The sequence below is a fragment of the Dipodomys spectabilis genome, unplaced genomic scaffold (assembly GCF_019054845.1).
Source record: "Dipodomys spectabilis isolate Male_0828 unplaced genomic scaffold, ASM1905484v1 ptg000157l, whole genome shotgun sequence".
NCBI classification, from domain to species: Eukaryota; Metazoa; Chordata; class Mammalia; order Rodentia; family Heteromyidae; genus Dipodomys; species Dipodomys spectabilis.
Genome location: NW_024870834.1, coordinates 21208571 through 21234033, shown reverse-complemented (window position 1 = coordinate 21234033; position 25463 = coordinate 21208571). Strand labels below are relative to the sequence as shown.

The window sequence follows — 25463 nt, the reverse complement described above, 5'->3', positions numbered from 1 at the left end:
CCCATCTTTCTTGCCTGCCAGCTCACCCACTTGCCAAGGGATGACAGAGTTCAGTCCTTCAGGGGAGGGCGGGGGGGGGGAGAGGGAGGCCCCTCACTAGCCCCAGCTATATGCCTGAGGCTGGGTATGGTAGAGAATGTGACGTCTGAGTTGTCATACACCTTGCTTTGCTTCTGCAGCCAAACGCAAGCTATAGAGAACACTGAACTCGGTTGTTAGTCAGGCGAAAGAAATAATGTTGTATGTGTTGTCCTTCAGCCACCCAGGCAAGTAGGAGGTTGGGAAATGTTTGTTCAAGACTGATTGGGGGGGGGATGCTGGGCGTGAGAAGTGTCCGGGTCCAGGGACATCAGGAACGCTCTCCGACTTTAAAAAGCTCTCCCAGGCTCCCAGCCACCTCCCACCCCACGCACACACAGTTTTCTTTCCAGTAAGTAGTAAAGAAACGTAGGAGGGTGGCATTGTCACAGTGAGGCAGATGGGCTGAGGAAAGCAAGACTGGGGAGTCCCTCCATCGGGGTGTAATTGAGACCAGGAATGAACAGCTTATTGGCAGCCAAGAGCTGGCTCTGCTCTCCCTACCCAGGGAGCCTCCTTGCCCCAGATAAGTTTTGTGCTCTGGGGGCACAACCAGAAGTGATCGAAGGGATGGCTCATCGGCCCCGCCCTGACCTCAGACCCTCTCCAAGGTCCCTTAGGCCTCCTGAGGCTGTACCCTCTCCCTCTGATCGGACCCAGCTTCCCCACACAGCTGTGCAGAGCCAGGGCCAGGCCCGTACTGACCCTCATACATCCTGGTCTTTGCCGTAAGCTGCCTGTCACCACCAGACTCAGACAGGGGCAAAAATGAAGATGGAAGGACACACTGGGAATGGCACAATACACAACCAAAACACTCCGCTGTCCTTGAGCCCAAAGCAAATGGAATAAAAATAAGTGATCGGGTGTTTGAGAATAGCATCCAAGTCAAGCCTATGCTTAGGGAGGACATACCCCAGAAAAGGGAGGAGGGCCTCTCATGTGGAAACTATATGCTGTGCATGCTAAGCACAGATCACCCCCACACAGGGACACGATGCAGCCTGTGCTCCCCACCCCACCAGGAGGGGCACCTTCTTAAGTGTCCACCCAGAAAAGGCACACCACTATCTATTCTTGCACAAAGGCACCATGTGCTGTAGGCGAGGCTCTAGAATGTAGGCACTTGCTTAAAATGTTGGCTAACATGAAAGAATCCAAATGTAGATGGGCTCTGCCTCTCGGAAAAGTGGTGTGCAACTTTGATGGGTCCTGGCTGCTTCCAGGTTCCAGGCCGAGGCTCGCTCATCATCCCTGGGGCCCAGGCCTCTTCAATGGTGTCTTTATTTACCACCTACAGTTGCAGCAGTATAGGGGCATGCCTAAGCACCAGCCTAGACCTGGTGGCAGACTCAGAACAAGATCAGGAAACCACCCACAGGCAATTGGACATAGACTTTGGGGCTTAAGGTTTCGTAGGCTTAGCTCGTAATAGGTCTACAGATCCAACGAGGGGAACAAGTTCACCTGAGAAGAACCACTGTCATTACCCTGAGGTGCTTACTGTCTTCCAGGAGCTGGGAGCTGGCTAGAGGAAGGAGCTGACCCTGAACTCAGCACTTCCCACCTGCAGATGTGGCACCCACCATGAGGTCCATCCCTCCAAGAGCCAGAGCCATCCTTGATCTTGCTCCAGGATGCTGAGTATCTGTAGGACTGAGCCTTTACCTGCCAAACCTGACAGAGCCTCTTCTGCCAGAAGAAAACACAGAGGAGAAACCTTCAAAGGGTCACAAATCCAGCCACTGTGTGCTAGGGATGGCTACAGAAAACCGCCAGCTCAGTTGGTTTTCTTTCTCTGGCCTGTCACAGCAGGCCAGAATGCAGCTGTTTCTTGGGTATCCACAGGCAAGGCACAAACTCTGGGACACCAGGATGCTTAAAGCACACACTTGTAGATGGAAGGGCCACGAGCTAGCCTGGAGCTTCTTGCCTCCCTCTGTTGAACTATTTACCTTCTATTTCCATGGATTGTGTCTCTAGGACACTTGGATCTCCTAGAGCCTGCATCAAGGAGGGGGTTGGGACAACTCAGCCATTGCCATGAAGTATTTGTGAGGATCTATAAATTGTGTGAGGGCATTTCAGAACACAGAAAGAGCCCCCCTGAAGAATCTAGCTTCTGCCCATCCTCCACAAATAAAACTGCTACCTAAGTGAAATCTGGGTAAAGCAAACAATTCCAGACCACCACAGTAAAGCATTTACAGCACAAACACAGGCTAAGGGGTCAGTGCAGAAAGAGGGGGTTGAGGGAGCTGCCACACGCCCAGCAATACTGGTGACACGGGGCAGGAGCACTGACTCTGCTTGCACCTCCTGAATTGCATTGTTCCCACCGTTCCAGTCACATCCCAGCTGTGTAGCCTCCAAAACAGAGAACTGCTTAACAAAGGCCCCAAGACAATCACTTGGCCTTCTTTCATCCCAGACACATTTATGAAGACAACCATGAGGGCTGAGATGTGATATCAGCGGTGTCAAGTTCCCAATTTCCTCCTGCAGAACCACTCCAACTCTTCCATAGGGGAAGAGTTAATGATCTGGTCCTTTCCGAGTATGATGCTCCCAGTAGTTCACTCAGGCAGTGGGGAGAGGGTCTGCAAGGTCTCTCTTCTCCTTCGACACACAACCTGAGGCAGGTCTCTTTACTTGAGAACACAGGAAGGTAGTGCCTGGCCCAAGAGCATGCAACAACTTGGGCTCTGGTAGGAGCTCCTGGGCCTGGCCCCTGCTGCTCCCTGCTTTGTCTCCCTGGAGTAGCAAAAGAGGGAAGACAAGGAAGGGGGACCCGGCTAGAGATGCCAGAAGAGAAATGCATGAGGACATGTGGGCAAAAGTGCCCAAAGTGGACTCAGAGACACACTTCTGAGAGTCCCATGGGTACTTGATGTTCTGAACTACTCACAATCTAGATCAAGAAGCCAGCTAGCGATTGTACTCAGGCCTCCCTGCTCAGCTGCCACAGCCCTGCTGAGGTCCCCAGGACACTCACCAGGCTTGATTTCCAGCAATCGTAGCTTCGGGTCCTCAGGTGGATGCAATCGTCTTTTCTTGCGCCAGCAGCGGGCTGGGTATGTGTACAGCTGCCCTGGAGCCAACCCTATGGACAGAGACAATGTAAAGATAAAAAGATCTCAGGCTGGAAGGAACCCTGGAAACTACCCTGACTGGTCTTGTCATTCACAGGAAGGGAAAACTCAAGCACAGTCAACATCTGGCTTATGATAGAGTCAAGGCTGAATCTGGATCATCTGACCTCAGTCCTTTGCTCTCTCTGCTCCACCAAGCTGTTCAACAAGGCCATGCCAGGAAAAAAACAAAACAAAACATTGCCTTCACCAATTCTGCTATCTAGACCTAAGAAGAACACTAGAAGAACTTCCAGCCCCCAGAAGCCTACCAGCCAACCTCACTACCGCACTCCCAAGGCTATAGGGCTTCTCTCTCTCCAGGTTCAAGTTTTCCCTTCAAAGTTGAGCAGAAGTCACAAGTCAACCAGAGGAGCATTTCAAAGCCACAGGATCAAAAGAGCTACATATGCTTACTGTCTCCTCCCATCACCATTGGCTGAGAGCAGCCTCATGGGACTCTATACCTATTATGGAGACCAGGCTCCATGGCCTACATCCTGGGACATCCCTGCTACCAGCCTGGGCCTTACACAAAGAAATGGGCTCATGAATCACTCTGTCTTCCAATGGGAGCTCCCACTAACATTAGGCCTCTGACATCTCCAGCATCCTTATCATGCCAATCCCCACACACACACAGGGAGACTTCTTGCTCATCAAACAACTCCTTGTGGTTCCTGTAGTACACAATATGGTAGGCAAAGTCCTAGGAAGTGGGTGGATTCTCCACACTAGACCAATGGAGTCCGTTCTGGAAAAGGGTAAAGTCTGCACTTAAACTGAGTGTGCCCTCCTAAATCCCTTTGATGTCTCTCCAAATAAACCAGCAAGCCAAGCAGCCCCCACTGCCTTGCTAGATGGAAAGCCAGTGAGAACAGGGCTTCTCTCATTCTTCTTTTATTTTGGGGGTGGGGGGGGTGGGGGAAAGAGATGCTGTACTGGGGCTTGAACTTAGGGCCAAAGACTTTCATTTGGTTTTTTTGTTCAAGACAAGTGTTCTACCACTCGAGCCACCTCTCCACTTCTAGCTTTTCCCTGGTTAACTGGAGATAAAGAGTCTCATGGACTTACCTCCCCGGGCACTGATGAACAGTGATCATCAGATCTTAGCCTCCTGAATAGCTAAGGTTAGAGGACTGAGACACCAGTCCTTGGCTTTCCTGTCTTTATTCTTGTTAGAACCTTGAGACCCAGAACTGAGCCTGATAGGTAGAAGAAGCCAGATATGTGTCTGTTGAATGGATGGATGGATGGATGGATGGATGGATGGATGGATGGATGGATCTATTCCAACTTCCCTTTGTTTGTATTACAGTGAAGTCACAGCTCTGTCATATGTAGCTATGTGTGACAAGGACAGCTGTTGGATGTAGGCAGCCCCACATAACAGTGTCACTGCTGACACATCAGACCACAGGGACCCAAATACATCAAGACCCTACTTCCACTTGTTCATTTCCATTTTAAGGCCTTTACAAGTTAAAAGAGGGAACTGCCTTCTCTTTTTTTTTTGCCTTTGTAGGGGGAAAGTCTATAAAAGTTCCCCTACTATATATCCATTTATACACTTCTCATTTTCACCTGTCATCTTTACACTCCTTGAGCTGGATCCCAAGCAGAGGTAACTAGCCTAGCATTAAAGAACCAAACTGCTCAGGTACCCTTATGTGTTAAGTATCATTTAAACCCCAAAGCAGTTCCCACTAATTTCAAAACTATGAATAAGGTGAAGGTTTTGCTCCCTCTCCCTCTTTGATCGCAGGAAACTAGTAAGATTGAGAAACAGTAGGCTCCTGACTCATGGGCTTCTGCACTGAAGGATTCTTCAGCTCTGAGCTTCCTGAGCTCTGAGGACCAGGCATGTGGCCATGTTGAGAAGACCGAATGAGTCAAAGAAAGTCTGCCTGACCAGCTTTGCCTCCTGGCCATGGCCTGTCTCGCTGTGGCCTCTCTTGAGGGGAGGCATTGCTGGACATGGCTCAGTGTGTCTGGTGTGGCTCACTTCAGGACTGTTCCATCTCTCCTCCCATCATTCCTGAATGGATGCACTCATTCTGGAGACATTCCAGATGTACAGGTCACCTCCAAGGATGGTGGCCCCCCAGGATCTTAGAATTCCCACTGTGAGAAACACAATCTGCCTCTCAAACACTGCTGTCAGGAGTGTGATTGGCCACATGGATGAAGAAATTGGCTTACCCAGGACAACTACCAAGCTCTTCCCCTTTGACCCAGCAATTACATTTCAAGAAATCTGTATCACAGATCCACACATAAAAATACAATACCCATTATAGTATATTTTATCCTATCAAAGATGGAAACAATCCAATTTCATCTACAGGGACTTGGTTAAATAAACAATGATAATGGACTATTTTTAATAGTATAATACACTACTAAAAAGTTAAGCTAATGCTCAGGGCTGGTGGCTCACACCTGTAATCCTAGCTACTGGGGAGATCTGAAGATTGCAGTTCAAAGTTACTCCAGGCAGGAAAGTCCATGAGGACTCCAACTAACCACACACACACACACACACACACACACACACACACACACACACACACACACACAGAAGTGGAGATGTGGCTCAAGTGGTAAAGTTCTAGCCTTAAGCAGAAAAGCTAAGGGCACCCAGGCCTGGGGTTCATGCCCCAATATCAGTGCAGAGAGTGGCGGGGGGTGGAGGAGGGGGGAGAAAGAGAGAAGGGAGAGGAAGGAAAGGGAAGGGAAGGGAAGGGAAGGGAAGGGAAGGGAAGGGAAGGGAAGGGAAGGGAAGGGAAGGGAAGGGAAGGGAAGGGAAGGGAAGGGAAGGGAAGGGTAAGGAAGGGAAGGGAAGGGAGGGGAAAGGAGATGTTTCAAAATCTTGACTAGCCAAAGATGGAAGAATGTAAGCATCCATCAGAATAATGCCTGCCAATGACTAAAACATGAAAAATGTTTAACTCTGAGATCACGATGATACTCAAATAACTTTATTGGTTATTTTTTTAAGAATATCAAGGAACTAACTTAATATTTTGAAAACTGGTAAATAAAATGATAAAATCATTTATCCTGCCTTTCTTAACTATACCTCACAATAACCAAATAACAATCACTTAAAATCAGGTGTCACCTTTTCTGAAAATCTTAACGGAATATGAGTCTAGTGATTATCATCAAGGGCTGCTAACATCAAGAAAAGAGAGATACCCACATCACAAGAGCCTCCTGAAGAAAATACACTCTACCACTTAGGAATCATTATTGCCAAAATAAAAAATTAGTTTAAAAATGGAAGGGGAATAAGAACCTAAATAAGTCTCTAGACCTAATTACCAATTCACAGGAGTAAGACCACAGGGATGCAATCAGTTCTAGGAAACCCTATGGTGCAAGCAACCCCATTCCTTTAACAAATAACATGTAAGGATGACGAGAGAGAAAGCAGAGAGGAGCCCACAGATCTAAAGAGATTTAAGAGATATATGTCCATCAATTATAATATAACATAAAGATTTTATTTGGATCCTATCTTAAACTAGAGGTAGAAAATGAATATGGATCAAATATTTGATGATGTTAAATTCTAATTGATATGTGTTTGCAGGCTAAGGGTTGACTCCATTTTTAAGTACCTATACTATACAACAACACACTTATAGGTAAAATAACATGTTGCCTTGGTTTTGCTTCAAAATAATCTGGAAACAGGGAGAAAAGTAGCAAGAAGAGGATGAATGAAACAAAATTGACCCGGGTTGATCATTGTTGAGGCTGGGCTACACAAACATTCGTTTCACTCTTCTCTTCATTTTTATATGGGCATGACATGTTGTAAAAAAAATTTTTTTTGTTTTAATTATGCCTACATAAAGCCAGCCAACAAACTGGCCCCAGTAAAAATCTGGGGTTAGGGCAGGATGGCAGATCAAAAGCATTCACAATCTAGAGTAAGGCAAACAATAAATAAAAAGGTAACACAGTCTCTCCTGTGCTACCTGAAGAGAATAAGAGAGGAAGAGTATCAGACATCATGAAGGAGGAAACAAGATAGTAAAAAAGCACACGAAAACCAAGGCAACCGAGAAAAGCATCAAACAGTTCCAAACCCCATCCCTGGCTTTCCAGGAGAGGGAGAAGAGGCAGATTAACCAGGTGACAGACTGCCAATCTAGCTGTGAGATTAACCCCCACACACCTCCTGAAAGAATTAAACCTCATGCAAGGGTTTGCAAGATAGCAACTGTTCTGGTGTGGCAGGCTAGTCATGGTAAAGAAAGACACTCTGTTCTTAACCAGCTCAGAGGGCTGTGGCAAGATGCCATGTTGAGAGAAAGGCCTATTTTTTTTCTTCTAACTGTGATACATTTGAAAATAAGATACAATCGTGGCTCAGGAAGTCTTGGGATAGCCTGCCACAAAGACTGGGTGAAAAACTGCCACAAGAAGTGGTTACATTGAAGATGAGAGTCTCATACAGCCCACTGTGGGGAACTGTATCAGCACAGGATACAGTTCTGCTCTTCAGAGGCCTCACCCTTCTGCTAAGGCAGAAAGAAAGCAGGTCTGCCTCCTAGGTGGCTTAGAGCCCTGCTCCCAGACTCTCTGAATCGCCTGATACCTACAACTACCTCAACACACACACACACACACACACACACACACACACACACACACACACACACACACACACAGATACACAGAAGCCAACTCTGATGCGGGGGCTGAAAGCATACATCCGGGAACTACATCGTGGCATGAGTTTGCTGACAATCAGGACTGAGCAACTAGGACCCTCAGTCCTCCCGCCCATTAAAGATCTCAATGTTCTGCATGATTCCCCCACTCACAGGTGCATTCAAACCCCCAAGGTTTGCTGGCCCTGAGGGCACAAACCAGGGCACCTGTAGGACAAGTGGTAATCTGCTTAGCTCACAAACTACAAAACTCTCTGCAGCCAATAGCAGCTCCCAGTGCACAAAGAAGGGGAGGCTCCTTTGAGGAAAGCAGCCCAGAAGTGAACAACTGGCTATTCTATAGGAGACTCTGACTAGACCTGAGAAGCACTAGGGATCAGGCCCAGTGCCCTGAACACTAGGTAGATGCTTGCCTACTGAGACATAGCCCCAGTCCGGGGGTGAGAAAGAGCACCTTAACCTGCCTGCCCAGTCCTCTGTGCTGCCTGAACACTAAGACTATGTCAACTGAAATACTATTGGTGATTAAAACTCCTGACCAACATCTTGGCGTCAGATGTATAAAACCACATATAAAAGCACAAATAATATGAAAAAAATAAGGCAACAAGTCTCTCCCTAAAAATCAACAATTCAAAGCAATAGTGAAAGGAATGAAATTTCAAATAATAAACTCATAATAAAAATGATTTTAAGAATGATCAGCAGGAGGAACACAAATGTGCAATGTCTATCTATATGCCTCTAATCATAAAGTAATATTTGTCAAAATGAATTCCAGAAAATGGAAACAGGAAGTTTTTTCTTTGTTGTGTTTTTTTGTTTTTTGTTGTTTTGTTGTTGTTGTTGTTGTTGGTCATGGGGCCTGAACTCTGGGACTGGGCACTGTCCCTCAGTTCTTCAGCTCAAGGCGAGCGCTCTACCACTTGAGCTACAGCGCCACTTCCGGTTTTCTAGTGGTTTATTGGAGATAGGAGTCTCACGGTCTTTCCTGCCTGGGCTGGCTTTGAACCGCGATTCTCAGATCTCAACCTCCTGAGTAGCTAGTATTACAGGCGTGAGCCACTGGCGCCCGGCTTTTGTTTTGTTTTGTGTTCCTCTTGTTTATCTGTCTTTGGGAGGACGGTAAGGGGGAGCACAGAAATGGAGGGACAAAGGGGGAGCAGATGCAGCAGTGGTACTCACTGGACTATGCAACTTGAAGGTGGGGACAGGAGGGAAAAATGGAGAGAGCAAAAGAGCGAGTGATGTTGTCCAGAAAGAAACATACTTATTACCTGACTTATATAACTGTAACCCCTCTGCACATGGCCTTTATAATAACAGTAAAAATAAAATTAATATTAAGAAGGTCAACAGATTGAAGAGATCATACATAAGCACCTGAATGAATCCAAAGAAGATAGAATGAATAGCTGAATGAATTCAAAGAGAAGTCAAATCATTCATTCAGAACTCATTCAGCTGAATGAAATAAGCAAAACAACCTAAGGCATGAAGGAGGAATTCAATAAAGATACAGAAACCCTAAAACAAAATTCTAATTGAAACCCTGTCAGCGAAAAAGTTCTGTAACCCAAATTACAAATTCAAATATCAGCCTTACTAGTACAGTGAAGCAAGTTGAAAACTAAGTATCAGGAATTGAAAATAAAGTGGAAGAAATCAATCAATCAAAGACAAAAAATACTAAGAAAATTAAAATGGATCACAGAAGACACCTGGGATACCATCAAAAGACCAAGGAAGGAATTCAAGAAATAGAACAAATATTCAGCCAATAATAGCAGAAATGTTTCCTCAATTTTGAGAAAGAGAGAGTCACTCTCTTCTTTGGCTTCAGAATATCAACAGGCAAGATCAAAAAGAAACAAACTGCCCTCTCCCTGGACTGTGAGCATGACTCAATTTGTTGTGTTTTCCTGGCAAGTGCAAGGCCCTGAGTTTAATCCCCAGTGGTGTGAAGAAAAGGAACAAGAAAGAGGAAGAGGAGGAGGTAAAGTAGAGAGGAAACACTGCTAGACATATTAATAAGAACTAAATATGCAGAACAAAGAATATTGAAAATGTCAAGAGAGCAGAAACATGTCACATACAAAGGCAAACCTATCAGAAAAGCAGCAAATGTCTCAACAGATACTATAAGAGTAAAGAGGACATGAAATAATACATTCCAAGCAAAAAAAGAAAATCAATCTAGAATAATTATTCGGTAAAGCTACCCTTCATAATTAAAAGAAATATAAAAACCTCCCATAGCAAACAAAAACTAAACAAATTTGTAACCACTAAACCAGCACTACAGAAAATAATTTTAAAAATCCTACACAGAGAAGAGAGAAATAAACACACCATGAAAATACAGGAAAGAATAAATCCCCCAAGGAAAGTATAATATCAAGTGTAGAATGAAAGAGAAGAAAGCATCACAAAAACAGCAAAATGTCAAGAAATACTACATATCTTTCAATGTTCTCATAGAATGATGGACTGAATTAAAAAGCAATATACAACCATTTGTTACCTATAAGAAATATATCTCTGGGGAAAAAAAAGAAAAGAAATATATCTCTGGGAAGTTGGTTCAGTGGTAGAGTGCTTGCCTGGCATCCATGAGGCCCTGGGTTCGATCCCTCAGCACCACATAAGCAGAAAAAAAGCTGGAAGTAGCCTTGAGCTGAAGAGCTGAGGGACAGTGCCCAGGCTCAGAGTTCAGCCTCCACAACCGACAAGAAAGAAAGAAAGAAGGAAGGAAGGAAAGAAGAAAGAAAGAAAAAGAAAGAGAGACAGGAAGAAAGAAAGAGAGAGAGAGAGAGAAAGAAAGAGAGAGAGAGAAAGAAAGAGAAAGAGAGAGGGGAAGGAAGGAGGAAAAAAAAGAAAGAAAGAAAGAAAGAAAGAAAGAAAGAAAGAAAGAAAGAAAAGAAAAGCATCTCAATGACAAAGACAAACATTGGTTTCAGTGACATGGAAGAAAAAGACATCCCAAGCAAATGGGCCCCAAAAGCAAGCATGAGTAGATAAAATAGACTGAGATAAAATTAATCAGAGAGACAATGAAGGTCATTTCATATTAATAAAAACAACATTCCACCAAAAGGAAATAACAATTGTTAACATATAAGCACAAAATATTGATATGTCCACCTTCATAAAACACCACTGGATTTATAAGTCAGACAGACCCTCCCACACAATAATAGTGGGAGAAGTCAATGCTCCATTCTCATCACAGAGAGGTAATGCAGACCCTCATCCCAAAAATAAACAAACTTCAGAAATAATTGACACTATAAACAAACAAAAAACCTCAATAAACACTTATAGAATCTCTCATCCAGCAACTACACAATACATATTCTTCTCAGCAGCCCATGTCTACAAAAGACACAAAATAAGTCTTAACAAAATAAGAAAACTGAAGTAATCTGTATTCTATTAGACCAATAAAACTAGAACTCAAACAAAAACAAAACTATAGAAAATATTCACACACTTGGAGACTGAATGTTATTGAATGACCAGCAGATCACTGAAGAATTAGGAGGAAAATAAAAAAATTCCTAGAATTTAACAAAACTGAAAAGGAAGAAAGAAAGGAAGAAAGAGAAAGAAAGAAAGAGAGAAAGAAAGAGAGAAAGAGAAAGAAAGAAAGGAAGGAAGGAAGGAAGGAAGGAAGGAAGGAAGGAAGGAAGGAAGGAAGGAAGGAAGGAAGGAAGGAAGGAAGGAAGGAAGGAAGGAAGGAAGAAAGGAAGGAAGGAAGGAAGGAAGGAAGGAAGAAGAAAAAGAGAGGAAGAGGAGGAGGGAAGGAAAGAAGGAAGAGACAAGAAAAGAGTGAACTCTCAAATGAGTCGCCTAAAGATACAACTCAAGGTCCTAGAAAAATAACAACAAACCAAACCCAAAGTGAGCAAAGTGAAAAGAAATAATAAATAGGAAATAAATTCATGAAATGGAAACAAAAAGAAATAAAAAGGATAGACTAAACTTAAAAAAAAAAAAGAAAAGGTTTCTTTAAAAGGTAAATAAGCCAGGCGTCAGTGGCTCACACCAGTAATCCTAACTACTCAGGAGGCTGAGATCTGAGGATGATGGTTCAAAACTAGCCAAGGCAGAAAAGTCCCAGTGGACTCTTATCTCCAATTAACTACTCAAAAATCGGAAGTGGCACTATGGCTCAGAGTAGTAGAGCCTTGAGGAAAAGAATTCAGGCCAATGCCCGGACCCTGAATTCAACCCCACAACTGACAAAAAGAAAAAAAAAGATTAATAAACCTTAACCAAACTGAATATAAAAGAAGGAATCCATATTAATAAAATTAGAAGAAGAGAGAGAAAGAGAGAGAGAAAGAGAGAGAGAATCATAACATCTAGGGGCCATGAGGGAATATTTTGAAAACATATTCTAATAGACTAGACAATCTAAAGAAATGAATAAATTTCTAGGTACATTTGAATCAACATGATATAAATCAATCAAAATTGAATCAACATGATATAAACAACTTGAAAAAGTCTATACCAAGCAATGAGATAGAAGCCATAATATTCTCCCAATAGTCAGGCAGAGTAATAGAGAGGATGAGATTGACTAAAATACATTGTAAAGATGTATGAAAATATAAGTGAGCCCCCTCCCCATGTAACTAAATATAAACTAATAGAAAAAAAGAGTCTTTCAACAAAGAAAAGCCTAGGATCAGATAGAATCATTGCTCTTTAAAAATCTTTACCATCTATACAGCTGAAAAAGGCCTTACATCCAAAATATGCAAGGAGTTCAAGAAACTAAATAACCCAATCAATAAATGGGCAAAGTAAGTAAATAGAGACTTCTCAGAAGAAGTAAGAATGGCAAATAAACATATGAGGAAATGCAAATCAAAACAACATTGAGATTACATCTCATCCCAGTAAGATTGGTCAACATTGGGAATTTGAAAACAACAATGCTGGCAGGGATGCAGCAGGTGGGATGGGAAGAGAACCATAATGTACCATTGGTGGTGTAAACTAGTATAACCACTCTAGAAGGCAGTTTGGAGACTCATGAAAAAACTAGACAGAACTTCCCTATGACCCAGCCATACATACCACTCTGGGGCATCCACCCAGAACATTACAAGTCAGGATATGGTAAAGACGCTTGCACATCCATGTTCATTGCTGCACTATTCACAACAGCCAAGTTATAGAAACAGCTCAGATGCCCTACAACAGATGAGTAGATCAATAAAATGTGGTACACATACACAATGAAGCTTTACTCATCTATTAGAATAATGTTATATCATCTGCAGGAAAATGGGTAGACCTAGAACAAATCATTTTAAGTGAGGTAAGCCAAGCTCAGAGAGACAAACAGCTCATGTTTTCTCTCCTACGTGGAAGCTAGGTTTAAAATACAACTAAACATGATCATTTATACTGGGCTTTATGTAATTACACTCAAACTTACTAAAGGAGGATATACGAAGGGGAGGAATCCAAAAATGTAACTTCTCTGAACATCTAAAGTACTAATTATCAAGATAACCTGCAAGAATTGAAACATGTTTGGTTGTTCCTTGTTTGTTTCATTTTAATTTCTTTGGTTTTGTTTTTCTTTTGGGGGTGGGAAAAGGGAAGGCATAAGAATGGAGGAAAGAAAGGTGAGAAAACTCAGTCACTGTATTCAACATATACTATGTTTAAAAATGAACTATCTAACTTGTAGGTAAGTATGGGAGGGGGAAATGGGTGAAAGCAAAGGAAGGAATGAAAATGCCCAAGGAGCATTATACTCATAAAAGTATATGTACTCATAAAAGCATTATACTTATAAAAGTATAATCCCTGGAAATGGTGCTGTGGCTCAAGTGGTAGAGTGCTCGGCTTGAGCTGAATTGTTGAGGGACAGCGCCCAGGCCCAGAGCACAAGCCCCATGATGGACAAAAAAAAAAGTATATCCCCTTTGTGCAACTCCTTAAAAATAACTATTTAAGCCAGGCACCAGTGGCTCATGCCTGTAATCCTAGCTATGCAGGAGGCTGAGATTTGAGAATTGAAGGGGTTTTTTTTGTTTGTTTTTTTGTTGTTGGTTTTTTTTTGATCCGGTCATGGGGCCTGAACTCTGGGTCTGGGCGCTATCCCTCAGCTCTTCAGCTCAAGGCTAACGCTCTACCACTTGAGCCACAGCGCCACTTCCAGCATTTTTTTTTCTGTTTATGTGGTGCTGAGGAATCAAACCCAGGGCCTCATGCATGCAAGGCAAGCGCTCTACCACTGAGCCACCTTCCCAGCCCTGAGGATTGAAGTTCTAAGCCAGCCCTGGCAAGAAAATTCATGAGATTCTTATCTCCAATTAACCAGGGGGAAAAAAATGAAGTGGTGCTGTGATTCAAGTGGTAGAGAACTAGAGCACAAAAGCTGAGAAACAGTGCCCAAAACCTGAGCTCAAGCCCTACAAAACTGGCACAAAAGAAGAGCAGCAGCAGCAGCAGCAGCAGCAGCAGCAGCAGCAACGACTACTGGCAGGATGCTGGTGGCTTGTGCCTATATTCCTGACTACTCAGGAAGTTGAGATCAGAGAATCATGATTTGAAACTAGTCTGGACAGAAAAGTCCTGATAATACCATGCCCAACCAACCAGCAAAAAGCCAGACTGGAAGTATGACTCAAGTGGTAGAGTATCAGCCATGAGCAAGCAAGCCCTGAGTAAACGTGAAGTCCAGAGTTAAAATCATGTTACCAGCAAAAATACACAAACACGCACAGAACTATAACAAGTATACTTGAAACTATTTCATGGAATATAAAAGGAAAAACACTCAAATTCATTCTACAACAGTATTAAAACTAATAGCAAAACCAAACAATGACATGATTTAAAAAAAATAGTAGGTCAATTTCCTTAATGAACATACATACAAAGATTCTCAGCAAAATAGCATACATACAGAGATTCTCAGCAAAAATCACATGATCATCTCAAAAGAAGATGGAAAAAAGTCTTTGATAAAATTCAACATGTTATCATGATAAAAAGCTCTGAAAAGACAGGCGCTGGTTGCTCACACCTGTAATCCTAGCTACTACTCAGGAGGCTGAAATCTGAAGATTGCAGTTCAAAACCAGCCCTCACAGCAAAGTCCATGAGATTCTCCAATTAACCACCAGAAAACCAGAAATGGCACTGTGCTCAAGTGGTTTTCACCTTGAGCTGAAGAGCTAAGGAACAGTGCCCAGGGCCAGAGTTCAAGCCCCATGACTGATTAAAAAAAAAAAAAAACTGAAGAAGCTTAGAAGGAACACACCTCACCATAATAATAAAGGCTATATAAATGACAAACATATAGCCAACATCATACTAAATGGGGAAAAACTGAAATTATTTCCTCTAAAGTCAAGAAATAAACAAGTGTGTACGCTTCCCACTCTTACTCAATGTAATAAAAAGTATATACTAAAATTGCTAGCCAAAGCAATAAGACAAATGAAAAAAAAAAAAAAGAAAATGAATTCAAATAGGGGAGACAGAAGTCAAATTATATCCATTTACAGATGACTTGATCCTATACCTAAAAGACCCTAAAGAGCTGGGTGCTGATGGCTCACACCTATAATCTGAGCTACTCGGGAGGCTGAGATTTGAGGATGGCACTTCAAAGCCAGCCTGACCAGGAAAGTCTGTGAGGCTCTTATCTCCAATTAAGCACCAAAAAACTATAAGTAGTGCTGTGGCTCAAAGTGGTAGAGTGCTAGTCTTGAGCAAAAGAGCTCAGGGACAGCACTCAGGCCCTGAGTTCAAGCCCTACAATCGACATTAACTAGCTAATTAATTAAAATAAAGCAATTAAGCTTATATAATTATGGGTACAGCTAATCAAGCCCCCTTGTTGCCCCCCCCATCCCAGCAGCATGGCCTTCTAGACACCCTGGTCCTCCTTGCTCACAGCCCGCGTGCACACGCGTCCCCTGAGTGGCGCATCTCACCTGGGCCCCGGTGCCTCTTCTCCATCCAGATGTAACAGTTGTTCTGAGCCACTCCGGTCTGCGAGTCCAGGAAGGGAAGCCGCACACTGCGCTCTGCACACAGCCTCGAGTTGTAACTCCGGCAGTGCTCAATGGCTTCCTTGTAGAACTGATCCCCAAGCCTGCCAGGAGACAAGAGAGGGAAGGAGTTGAGGCCCCAGAAAACCAAAATGCACCCGGGGGAAACTGAGGCAACCCCCTTCTCCCTAGGTAGAACTACAGTGAGCACCAACAGCCTTTTCATGGAAAGAATGCAACGCGTATCAACTCTACAGATGCCACATCCTGTCCAGGTTGCATAGAAACGCTACCATAAAACAAAGGTCCCCATCAGGAAAAGCCTTCTGAGCAGCATCAGGTCTGGCTCCAAAAAGGAGGGTGCTCTGGAAGGATGTTCTGCCTAGGAGGAGACCTCCAGCTTCTAGAAGCCCGCCTTTAACAATCCCACTTTCTTCTCAGAGGTCACCAGCAAAGAATCCTCGGTTCCCAGTACAACGAGGAGAGCCATGTCATAGAAACAAGACTGGGAGACAGGAAACACCTGTAAGGTAGAGCTATTTATTACCAGGAAGAGAGACACACCTCTACCTTCTAAAGCCACATAAAGAAAAGTAAGTTTATCTGATGGAAAACAAGTAAAATAATCAGTGACTTCAATATAACCCCACTCTCAAAGTGGAATGAAGACACAAATAGAAGACTCTTTTGTTTTGAAGAGTGGTGATCTTTGGTATTCTTGGGAGTGAACAGGGAGTGGTGTGTGTGTGTGTGTGTGTGTGTGTGTGTGTGTGTGTGTGTGTGTGTGTGTGTGTGTGTGTGTGTGTGTGTGTGTGTGTGTGTGTGTGTGTGTGTGTGTGTGTGTGTGTATGCACCAGTACTGTGATTTGAACTCAGGACCTAGTAGTCTCACTTGGCTTTTTTGCTTAAATCCGGCCTCTACATCCAGCTTTTTGCTGGTTAATTACAAATAAGAGTCTCAATGACTTTTCTGCTCAGGCTGGCTTCAAACTGTGATGGTCAGATCTCAGTCTCCTGAGTAGCTAGGATTATAGGCATAAGCCACCAGCTATTAATATAAAGATAGTATCTTTTTTTTCAAAGTCCAAACATATAACCCTGACACAATTGGTCAAATGTGAAACACAAACACAATCGATGACAGAAAACACCTAACAAATAAAACATAGGAACATGTTGGAAGCAAGTAAGTAGTCTGAGAAATTCTAATGTAATACCATGATCTCTTCTAGGTAAACTTGAGCCTCTTGTGGGAGAGGGGACAGGAAGAGGGAGCCACAGGGATTTCAAGGACAAAAGGGAGAATCATGTCTAAGCAACATTTTGCTGACATTGAAGCAATAGGATGAATGTTCCTTTGTTTTGGATCTGTGTAGACTTGAGGAAGTCAAATCTAGGATGGAAAACATCTCTAGATTAGAAGTAATGTATTTGATCTCTAGATGAGAAATAATGTATTTGTAAACCAAAATATTTTAGAGAAATAAAGAAAGTAAATTTGAGGATATTTTTCCAATTAAAAAAAAACTGTGGAGAAATACACATAACACTTAACCATCTTGTTCATTGTTGTGTGTCTACCCCAGTGGTATCTAATACATTCATATTATCATATAACCATTGCTACCACTCATGTCCAGAATTCTGGAAATGGGTTCATTAAATAATACTGCCCTTTCCCCCACTCTTTGCAGTAGTAGAAACCACCCCTCTCCTTTCTATGCCTATGGTTTTTCCCATGTGCTAGTCAGCTTTTCATTGCTGTGACAGAATACTTGAGAAAACAACTCAGGGAAGAAAAGAAGGGTATTTTTCCTCACAGCTAATAGTAAGCCAGCTTCGTTGTTGCTGAGCATCATGGTGGAAGGGAGCTGAAGGACACAGGGGAGCAGAGCTGTTCGCCTCATGACCAAGAGTGGTAACAAGAAGGGAGCAGGGCTAAGGTACACCCTTCAAAGGCGCAACCCATTTCTTCTAGCTGGGCCTCATTTTCCACTGTTCCACCACCGACCAACACCAATGGAGTAAACCCAAGGTGCTTCACTAACCTTCTAGGCATCTCTCAACCCAATCAAGTCAGCAACCAAGATCAACCATCATACTCCCATTGTATTTACTTTTTTGATGCTAGTACATTTCACTCAGAGTAATATCTTCAAGGTTCATTTGGGTTGAAGCATGTGTCAGGATTGCTTTTTGAAGGCTGAATAATGTTTCATTGTGGGTCCATTCTACATTTTCCTTGTGCATTCATCAGCCAATGGATACCTGAGTTGCTTCCGTATCTTGTTATTGTTAACAATGCCCCTTTGAACACGGGTATACAAATGTCTTCTCAAGTCCCTACCTTCAATTATTTGGAGGTAGAGCCTCAGGAATGGAATTGCTAAGTCATAGTCTATTTTTCGGTTTTTAAGAACTACCATACTGTTTTCCACAGTGGCTGCAACATTTTGCATTTTCCCTAGCAAGGTACAAGCCAGTTATTACAGAAACCCAAGGTACATGGTTCCAGTTATTACACATCCCTTCATAGAAAGAAAAGCTCTTTTTTAAAAGATTATGAGTCAGATTCTACCAAAGAGCTGAGAGCGTAACTCTTCTCCTAAGAGAACACACCATGGAAGATTTGAACTGCTCACAAGCATCTGGGCAGGAGGAGGGGGGATAAAGCCCCTCGTTTCTTTCCACCTCTGAAGATCTTCAAACTCATGAGGATGGCATAAGGTACTCAGAAAGTGTCTTAGCAGTTCCAAAAGAAAACTGTGATCAACGAGACAGCCACAATGCTGGCCATGAATTGGGGAGGGAAGATGAAAACCGCAAATACTACCGAATAGAATCACCGAAGACTGATGTGATCAAAGTTGTTAACAAGGACCAGGAGGTGAGTCAAGAATGAAGAACTTGCTCCAATACAGTGATCCCCATGTCACAGCAGCTTGACTGTCTCTTGCTAAGGCTATGGAGCTCAGCTGCACAGAACCTCTCCAGGCAGCTCAGCTCAGACAAGATGACACAGCCTGCCCAGGGTCCCTGGCTGCTCCCGCCATTCTCCACAAAACGGCAACCACCATGCCAGACATGCCACAGGAACACACAACACAGAGGGTTCCCATGAGCTTTATAGACAGACCACCAAAAAAGATGGTGAAGTACTCCGACCCCAGAAAAATGCTTTACAAAGAACCCCATAAATTCAAATCCCATAAAAGAGAAGGGAAAGAATGGAGGGGAGGGGAAGATGGAAGGGAGGGGAGGGGAAGGAAAGAGAGGGGAGGGAGGAAAGGGAAAAGGAAAAGGAAGGGAAGGGGAGAAAACAGTGTTTCCTCTTTCCAAATAAACTTCTAGAAGCCTATATAAAAGAAATCTGCAAAGGAATTTCATTCAAACTTTTCCTAATACACTCTTCATTTTCAACAGCTTTGATCCAGACAGAGCAAAAAAAAAAAGTGAACTTGGCCAGGCACCAATGGCTCATACCTATAATCCTAGCTACTCAGGAGGCTGAGATCTGAGGATCATTGTTCAAAGCTAGTTCAGGCAGGAAAGTCTGTGAGACTCATTGCCAATTAGCCACCAGAAAACTGGAAGTGGTGCTGTAGCTCAAAGTGGTAGGGTGTTAAGTCTTCAGCAAAAGAGCTCAGAGACAAAGCCCAAGCCCTGAATTCAAGCCCCACAACAGGAAAGGAAGGAAGGAAGGAAGGAAGGAAGGAAGGTAGGAAGGAAGGAAGGAAGGAAGGAAGGAAGGAAGGAAGGAAGGAAGGAAGGAAGGAAGGAAGGAAGGAAGGAAGGAAGGAAGGAAGAAGAGAACAAAAGAAAATGAACTTGGCTAAAAGGGAAAAGTGAGGTTGGTCATATCTGAGCCTCACACTACATGAAACATGAGTTAAAGTGGCCTATCAGGGGAAAGTTAATTTCATCCCACACTCTTTCCATCTTCATTATGAGCAGTGGTATTGGTAACAGACATGCTGGGGAAGGGGGCAGGGCGAGGAGTGTATATTTTTCAGTGTAGGCTGTGTGTGATTGATAATTCTGTTAGATAAACAGAAAAGACTGTTTTATGACTTTTAATGATTTTTATTAGCACACATGAGCTGTAGCAGGAGGAGTTTCCTTGTGACATTTCTACCCATGTATACAAAGCATCTAGATCAAACCCACTGCCTCTCTCCCTCTTCCTGATTCCCTCCTCCTTTTAAAACAACTTCGAAAGATTTTATTGGGGTTCTTTTGTTTTTTGGTTTTTGGTGGGTTCTTTTTGGTCCATCATGGGGCTTGGACTGAGGGCCTGAGCACACCTGTATCCCTGTTCTCCATTGCTGTGACAGGTTGGTTTGTTTTGGTTTGGTTTGGGGGGTGGGGGGCCCTTGGGGCTTGAACTCTGGGCCTGGGTGCTGTCTCTCGGCTCTTTTGCTCAAAGCTAGCACTCTGCCACTTTGAGCCACAGCTCCACTTCTGGTTTTCTGGTAGTTAATTGGAGATAATCTCATGGACTTTCCTGCCCAGGCTGGCTTTGAACCTTGATTGTCAGATCTCAGCCTCCTGAGTAGCTAGGATTACAGGCGGGAGCCACCAGCACCCAGCTTGTTCTATCTTCATATATGTAAATAAACTACTTTGACCACATCTCTCCTTATTCATCCCCTTCATCAGTCTTCTCCTCTCCCACTGAGGACTCTGTCCCTCCCAGAGCTTGTTTTATTTTCCTGTCATTCTGAGATTTGTTTTTTAGTGTGTTAATTGTACCCACGGGTTGCACCATGGTGTTTCAGATAAGAATATTATTTTCATCGGAATAGCCCTCACTACTGCTTTCTTCCCCTTCACCTCCTACTGATCAACAATTTTCATTGAAATTATGCCATTTTCATACATAATTGTGATGCATTTCAAAACTATTCCCCTCCATCTTTCTTTTTCTCTCCCTTTCTTCTTGCTATAGAGTCCCATTAGAATCAAGGTCTATAGATAGATAGATATAGATAGACAGACAGACCAAAACTATCTGCAGACTAGAACAGCCACCTTAAAGCCTAAAGCCATCGGAAGGTGCCATCAACAGCCCCTCTACTGTCGTACCCAGGGATGTCACTTTAAGCAGATCTGGTACTGGCAGAGATTTGGAAACAAAAGTTAAACCCTTTTTGAAGATCCAGGAAGAGGAAAGAAGAAGGGAAAAAAAAAAAAAAGACTTCAACCTCTTTGATAAATTCAAGCAGCACTTCTCCAAAAGTTAATTAGCCAAAATCTTCACAGGGCTTGCTGCACACACTGGAAGAAAATCGATGGCCGGGTCTCCCGAACCTGTGGAAAGCAATTTAAACAAGAGAGAGAACGAATGCCCTTTCTTATATGGTGTTTCTTTAAAAAAAAATCCCACAAGGATAAGATCCCATGAGTGACATTTGCATTAAAGTCCCCAGGGGCCAGGGGGAGCCCGGGGCAGGCTGGCAGCCAATGGCTCATTTTGTGGCAATGTGAACAGAGTACTCTGAGCTGGGGCAGATGTGGACCAGCCATCACCTGTCTGTACCCAACCAAGGGGGCCAGACCACCAGGGGTGATTGATGTCCTGGGCTGGTAAAGGCGGGCATGAGGCAGGCTAGAATGATGTTCTCATCAACAATTGACTCCGGGCTACTCAAGGTTGCAATCAGAAACAGCAAAGGCAAGGGGAACAAATTGCTGGGCTCTGCCTGGCCTGCTAGTGGGAGCAGCCCTGGCTGCCTGGTCCTCCCAGGCCTTGTGGCTCATTTGGAGGGGAGAGGGAAGCCCCCAGCTCTGGCTGGGTACTCAGAACAAGACATCTCCAGCGGTGCCCATGGTGCATAGATCTGATGAGACACTGATTCCAAGGTAAAATCAGAGAGGTGAAAAAGAGACTTCTCCAAAATGATTGCTAGCCAGGCTGCAAAGGTGATTTTCGGAGCTGAGGCTATTCCCTCCAGGACCCTCTGCTCTCCCTTCTTACCAACCTCTGGCTCTCACGGTCTCTCTTGCTCTCTTTGTTTCTTGTGCCCTACCTTGAAATAATGCTCAGGTTCAACTCTTCACTCAGACATCAGACCTTGCTGGCTCTCTGGTTTTGTGTGTATACCCAAGGACAAGTAACCTGCCATGCTTCAAATAACTGTTCAACCATGTATGTTGGTGCATGCCTGTAATCCCAGCAAGTGTGGGAGGGGTGATGAGTTAGAAGGACTGTGAACTCAAAGCCAGCTTGAGCTACACAGCAAGACTGTCTAATAATTTTTTTAATAAATAAATGAATGAATAAAAAGCTGGGTACCGGTGGATCATACCTGTAATCCTAGCTACTCAGGAGGCTAAGATCCAAGAATTAAGATTCAAAGCCCAGACTTTCCTGAGATTTAAAGTCTAGGCTTTGAGTCTATGAGACACATCTCTAAGTAACCAGCATAAAGCTGGAAAGGGAGGTGTGACTCAAGAGGTAGAGCACCAGCCTGGAGCAAAACAAGCCAAGTAAGATCATGAGGCCCAGCGTTTAAGCCTCAGGACTGACACACACACACACACACATACACACACACACCATCATCATCATCATCATCATCATCATCATCATCTTCTACCAGTCGCTTCCTTGGCTCCCCAGCTTCCATTATCCTAGGGGTGGCGGTAGAGGTGCCCAGCAAGTAGCCCATGGGCCTTGTCTTGCCTTCACCCCACCTGGCACTGGGTTCTTTCCCAGGGTCTTGTCCTTTTCTCTCCATTCCCATTGAATGGCTACCATCAATCCCTTTTGCTGTTAAAAACAGGACCTTGGCCTGCTATTTGTGAATGTAAACAGAGAAAAGCAGAGGTTGAGGTCAGCCCCAGCCAGGCAGGATTTCTGGTGGGCTTCCTGCACTGGGGGCCTCCTTCTCCTCCGTGAGCCCATGGGGTTGCTGCCAGTCTCTCCCCTGGCTGCCCACTCTGCCACAGCTGCCCACGAGCATGCTTGAAAGCCCATCTACGCCACAGTACTAACGTCCTGCTCCTTGCATTTAACCACGGCAAGAAAAGCTCTGGTTCCCTTTCTTCCTTTGGTAACACCTAGCAAGCTGAAGGCGGTATTTGGCAAGAGGAACTGGTTTCTTTTGCTTGAAGTCCTACTCTTCTTAAACGTGGAGCTTGAAAGAAAAACAAGTTCAGAGTTTGTTATGGATGAAATGTATCACCTACACGTGAAACCTTTATCACATTCCCACTGCGGTTTATCTCTTGTTGTCACTGTATTTCATTTTGGTACCCTGGGTATTGTATATACGTTCCTCTGAACTAGGGAAGGGAGGGGGAACAACAAAATGGTGAGACAAAGCACCAGGGGCCACCTATGCAGCAGCGATACTCGCAAGACAATATGTTGGAAACGATCTGTACAACTTGGGGGAAGGGGGCTGGGGGAGGAGGAAAAGTGGGAGAAAAATGAGTGAAGGGGTAACAAGTTTAACAAGGAAAGTACTTATTACCTTATTTATGTAACTGTAACCCCTCCGTACATCACCTTGACAATAACAAAATAGAAAGCTTTACCACAGTGAAGCCCGGCCCTGCCAGTGTCACGGCACTCACCACGAGTCACATGATAAGGCCCTCATGCTGGCATGAGCACACTGAACAAGCGACAAGACTGGAAAGCTGTCATTCGGGAGGTCTGGCGTGTGATCCAGACCCCCAGGGACTCTGAGAAATAGGGGACAGTGCTCTCAGGACAACTCCCAAACTGCCAGAGCCAGCACATGAACAATAGGCTTTGTTATGTTCTTTGATCGCCATGTTGCAATGGCGGAGCTAGAAAGCCAGGTTAGCTGACTTTGTTTAACTCGGTTCATTCCACTCCTGCTGAAAAGCATCTTGGGGGCAGCAGGCCTGGATTGAACCGGCAGCACTAACCTGTAGCAGACAAAGTCCTCATCTCTAAGACGAGGTCCAAGAGGCCTGGTCAAGGTGCATGTGTGGGAAAGACCCCTTATTCCTTCTGCCCATAGCTCTGACCTTCACACCATCCCAGGAAGGGGACATGGGGGACAAGGATATCCCTTGCTGAAAGTCACACTAGATGAAGAATTTGAATCCTGAAATCCCCATTAGGACTTGAATGCCACTCCACCGGCTGTTCAGACCCAGTAGGCCCAACCTATCCCCTCGCCAGCACCCACTCTGGGGAAGACTTTCAGGAACTTATTACGTAAAGCTGTCTAAGCAAGACAGAATTTATCCTGAACCAGGCCATGATTTCTGAGCTGCCACTGTGTTCCAATGACAGACCCATCTCAGGGCTGAAGTCAAGGGGCTGCCAAGGACAGGAGATTGGAGGCAGGAGAAAGTGTGATTCCTTCCAGTAAATAACGGGGACGTGGGGTCGGGAAAGGGGGGTGCTTCAGGGAAGGAAGAGACCGGCTTCTCTTGTATCCAGGCTTTCCCTTCCAGATGGCAATAAAATAAATCTCCTCCTCCGGAGACTGTAGCACCTCTCCAGGATGATCAACTTTCAAAGGGGAAACTGCAGCCGGGTGCTGGTGGCTCATGCCTTAATCCAAGCCATGCAGGAGGCTGAGATCTGAGGATCATAGTTGGAAGCCAGCCCATGTAGGAAAGTCTGTGAGACTCTTGCCTCCAATTAGCCACCAAAAAGCCAGAAATGAAACTGTGGTTCAAGGGCTAGAGTGCTAGTCTCTGAGCCAAAGAAGCTCTGGGACAGAGCCTAGGCGCTGGTTCAAGCCCAGGACCAACATAAAACCAAAACAACAAAAAATGTGAAACCCCACACACACACACACACACACACACACACACACACACACACCTGCTTTATCTAGAATGAATCAGACCTAGAAAGAAAATATCACTGACTGAGAAAGTATTTTTAGTTTCCCTGGTTCACCAACTGAGTCTCTGCTGAACCTCCAGGTCTATGCAGGGCATCCGGATGTAAGCCCACACATGATTCGTGTGAAGCAGTCCAGCAATGTGTTTAAACCCATTTTAAAAGAGAAATTGGACCATGACATCGTCTCCTCCTTACTACTTTCCCATACCTTCTCATAGCATGGCAAATAAAATCCAAACTTCCCCCCATGGCTATAGGCCCTCAAGACGCCGTCTTGCTGTGTTTACCTTTCTTCTTCAGCTTGTCACCTGCCCTGCTTGCCTACTGGGATTTAACCTCACTCTACTTCTTTCTGTTCTTTTCATCTTCCAAGGTGGCCTCAGCCTCAGGACCTTTGCATATACTACCTCCCTCACCTAGCACACACTTCTCCCAGATCTGCTGGCTGGCTTTTTTCTCCTCAGAGACGTCTTCTTTGACTCACACTACCTAGAATAGTCCACCACATTCCTTGCTAGTTCATATCCTAGTTTATTGTATCATAGTATTTACAGCTATCAGCATTTTTCTCTTTGCTCACTGGCTATCTCTACACAGCTACACTCCAAGCTCTGGGAGAGCAAATCCCCATCTCAGCAGCTCCCCTACACCCCACACAGGATTTGAACCCTTGAACAAACACCTGCAGGATGGAGGT

At 44.2% G+C, this 25463-nt stretch overlaps 1 protein-coding gene across 3 annotated transcripts in view; it reads right to left on the bottom strand.

The window, feature by feature from the left end:
• The window catches only part of Dpf3 (double PHD fingers 3), a 201632-nt gene that overhangs the window by 78694 nt on the left and 97475 nt on the right, over nucleotides 1-25463 (bottom strand). For all 3 annotated transcript variants that reach the window (XM_042692793.1, XM_042692792.1, XM_042692794.1), the window contains exons 2-3: nucleotides 15871-16031; nucleotides 3074-3181 (exon numbers count right to left, since the gene is read on the bottom strand). In XM_042692793.1, the coding sequence (XP_042548727.1) occupies nucleotides 3074-3181; nucleotides 15871-16031 (269 nt within the window). The remainder of the gene's footprint in view (nucleotides 1-3073; nucleotides 3182-15870; nucleotides 16032-25463) is intronic.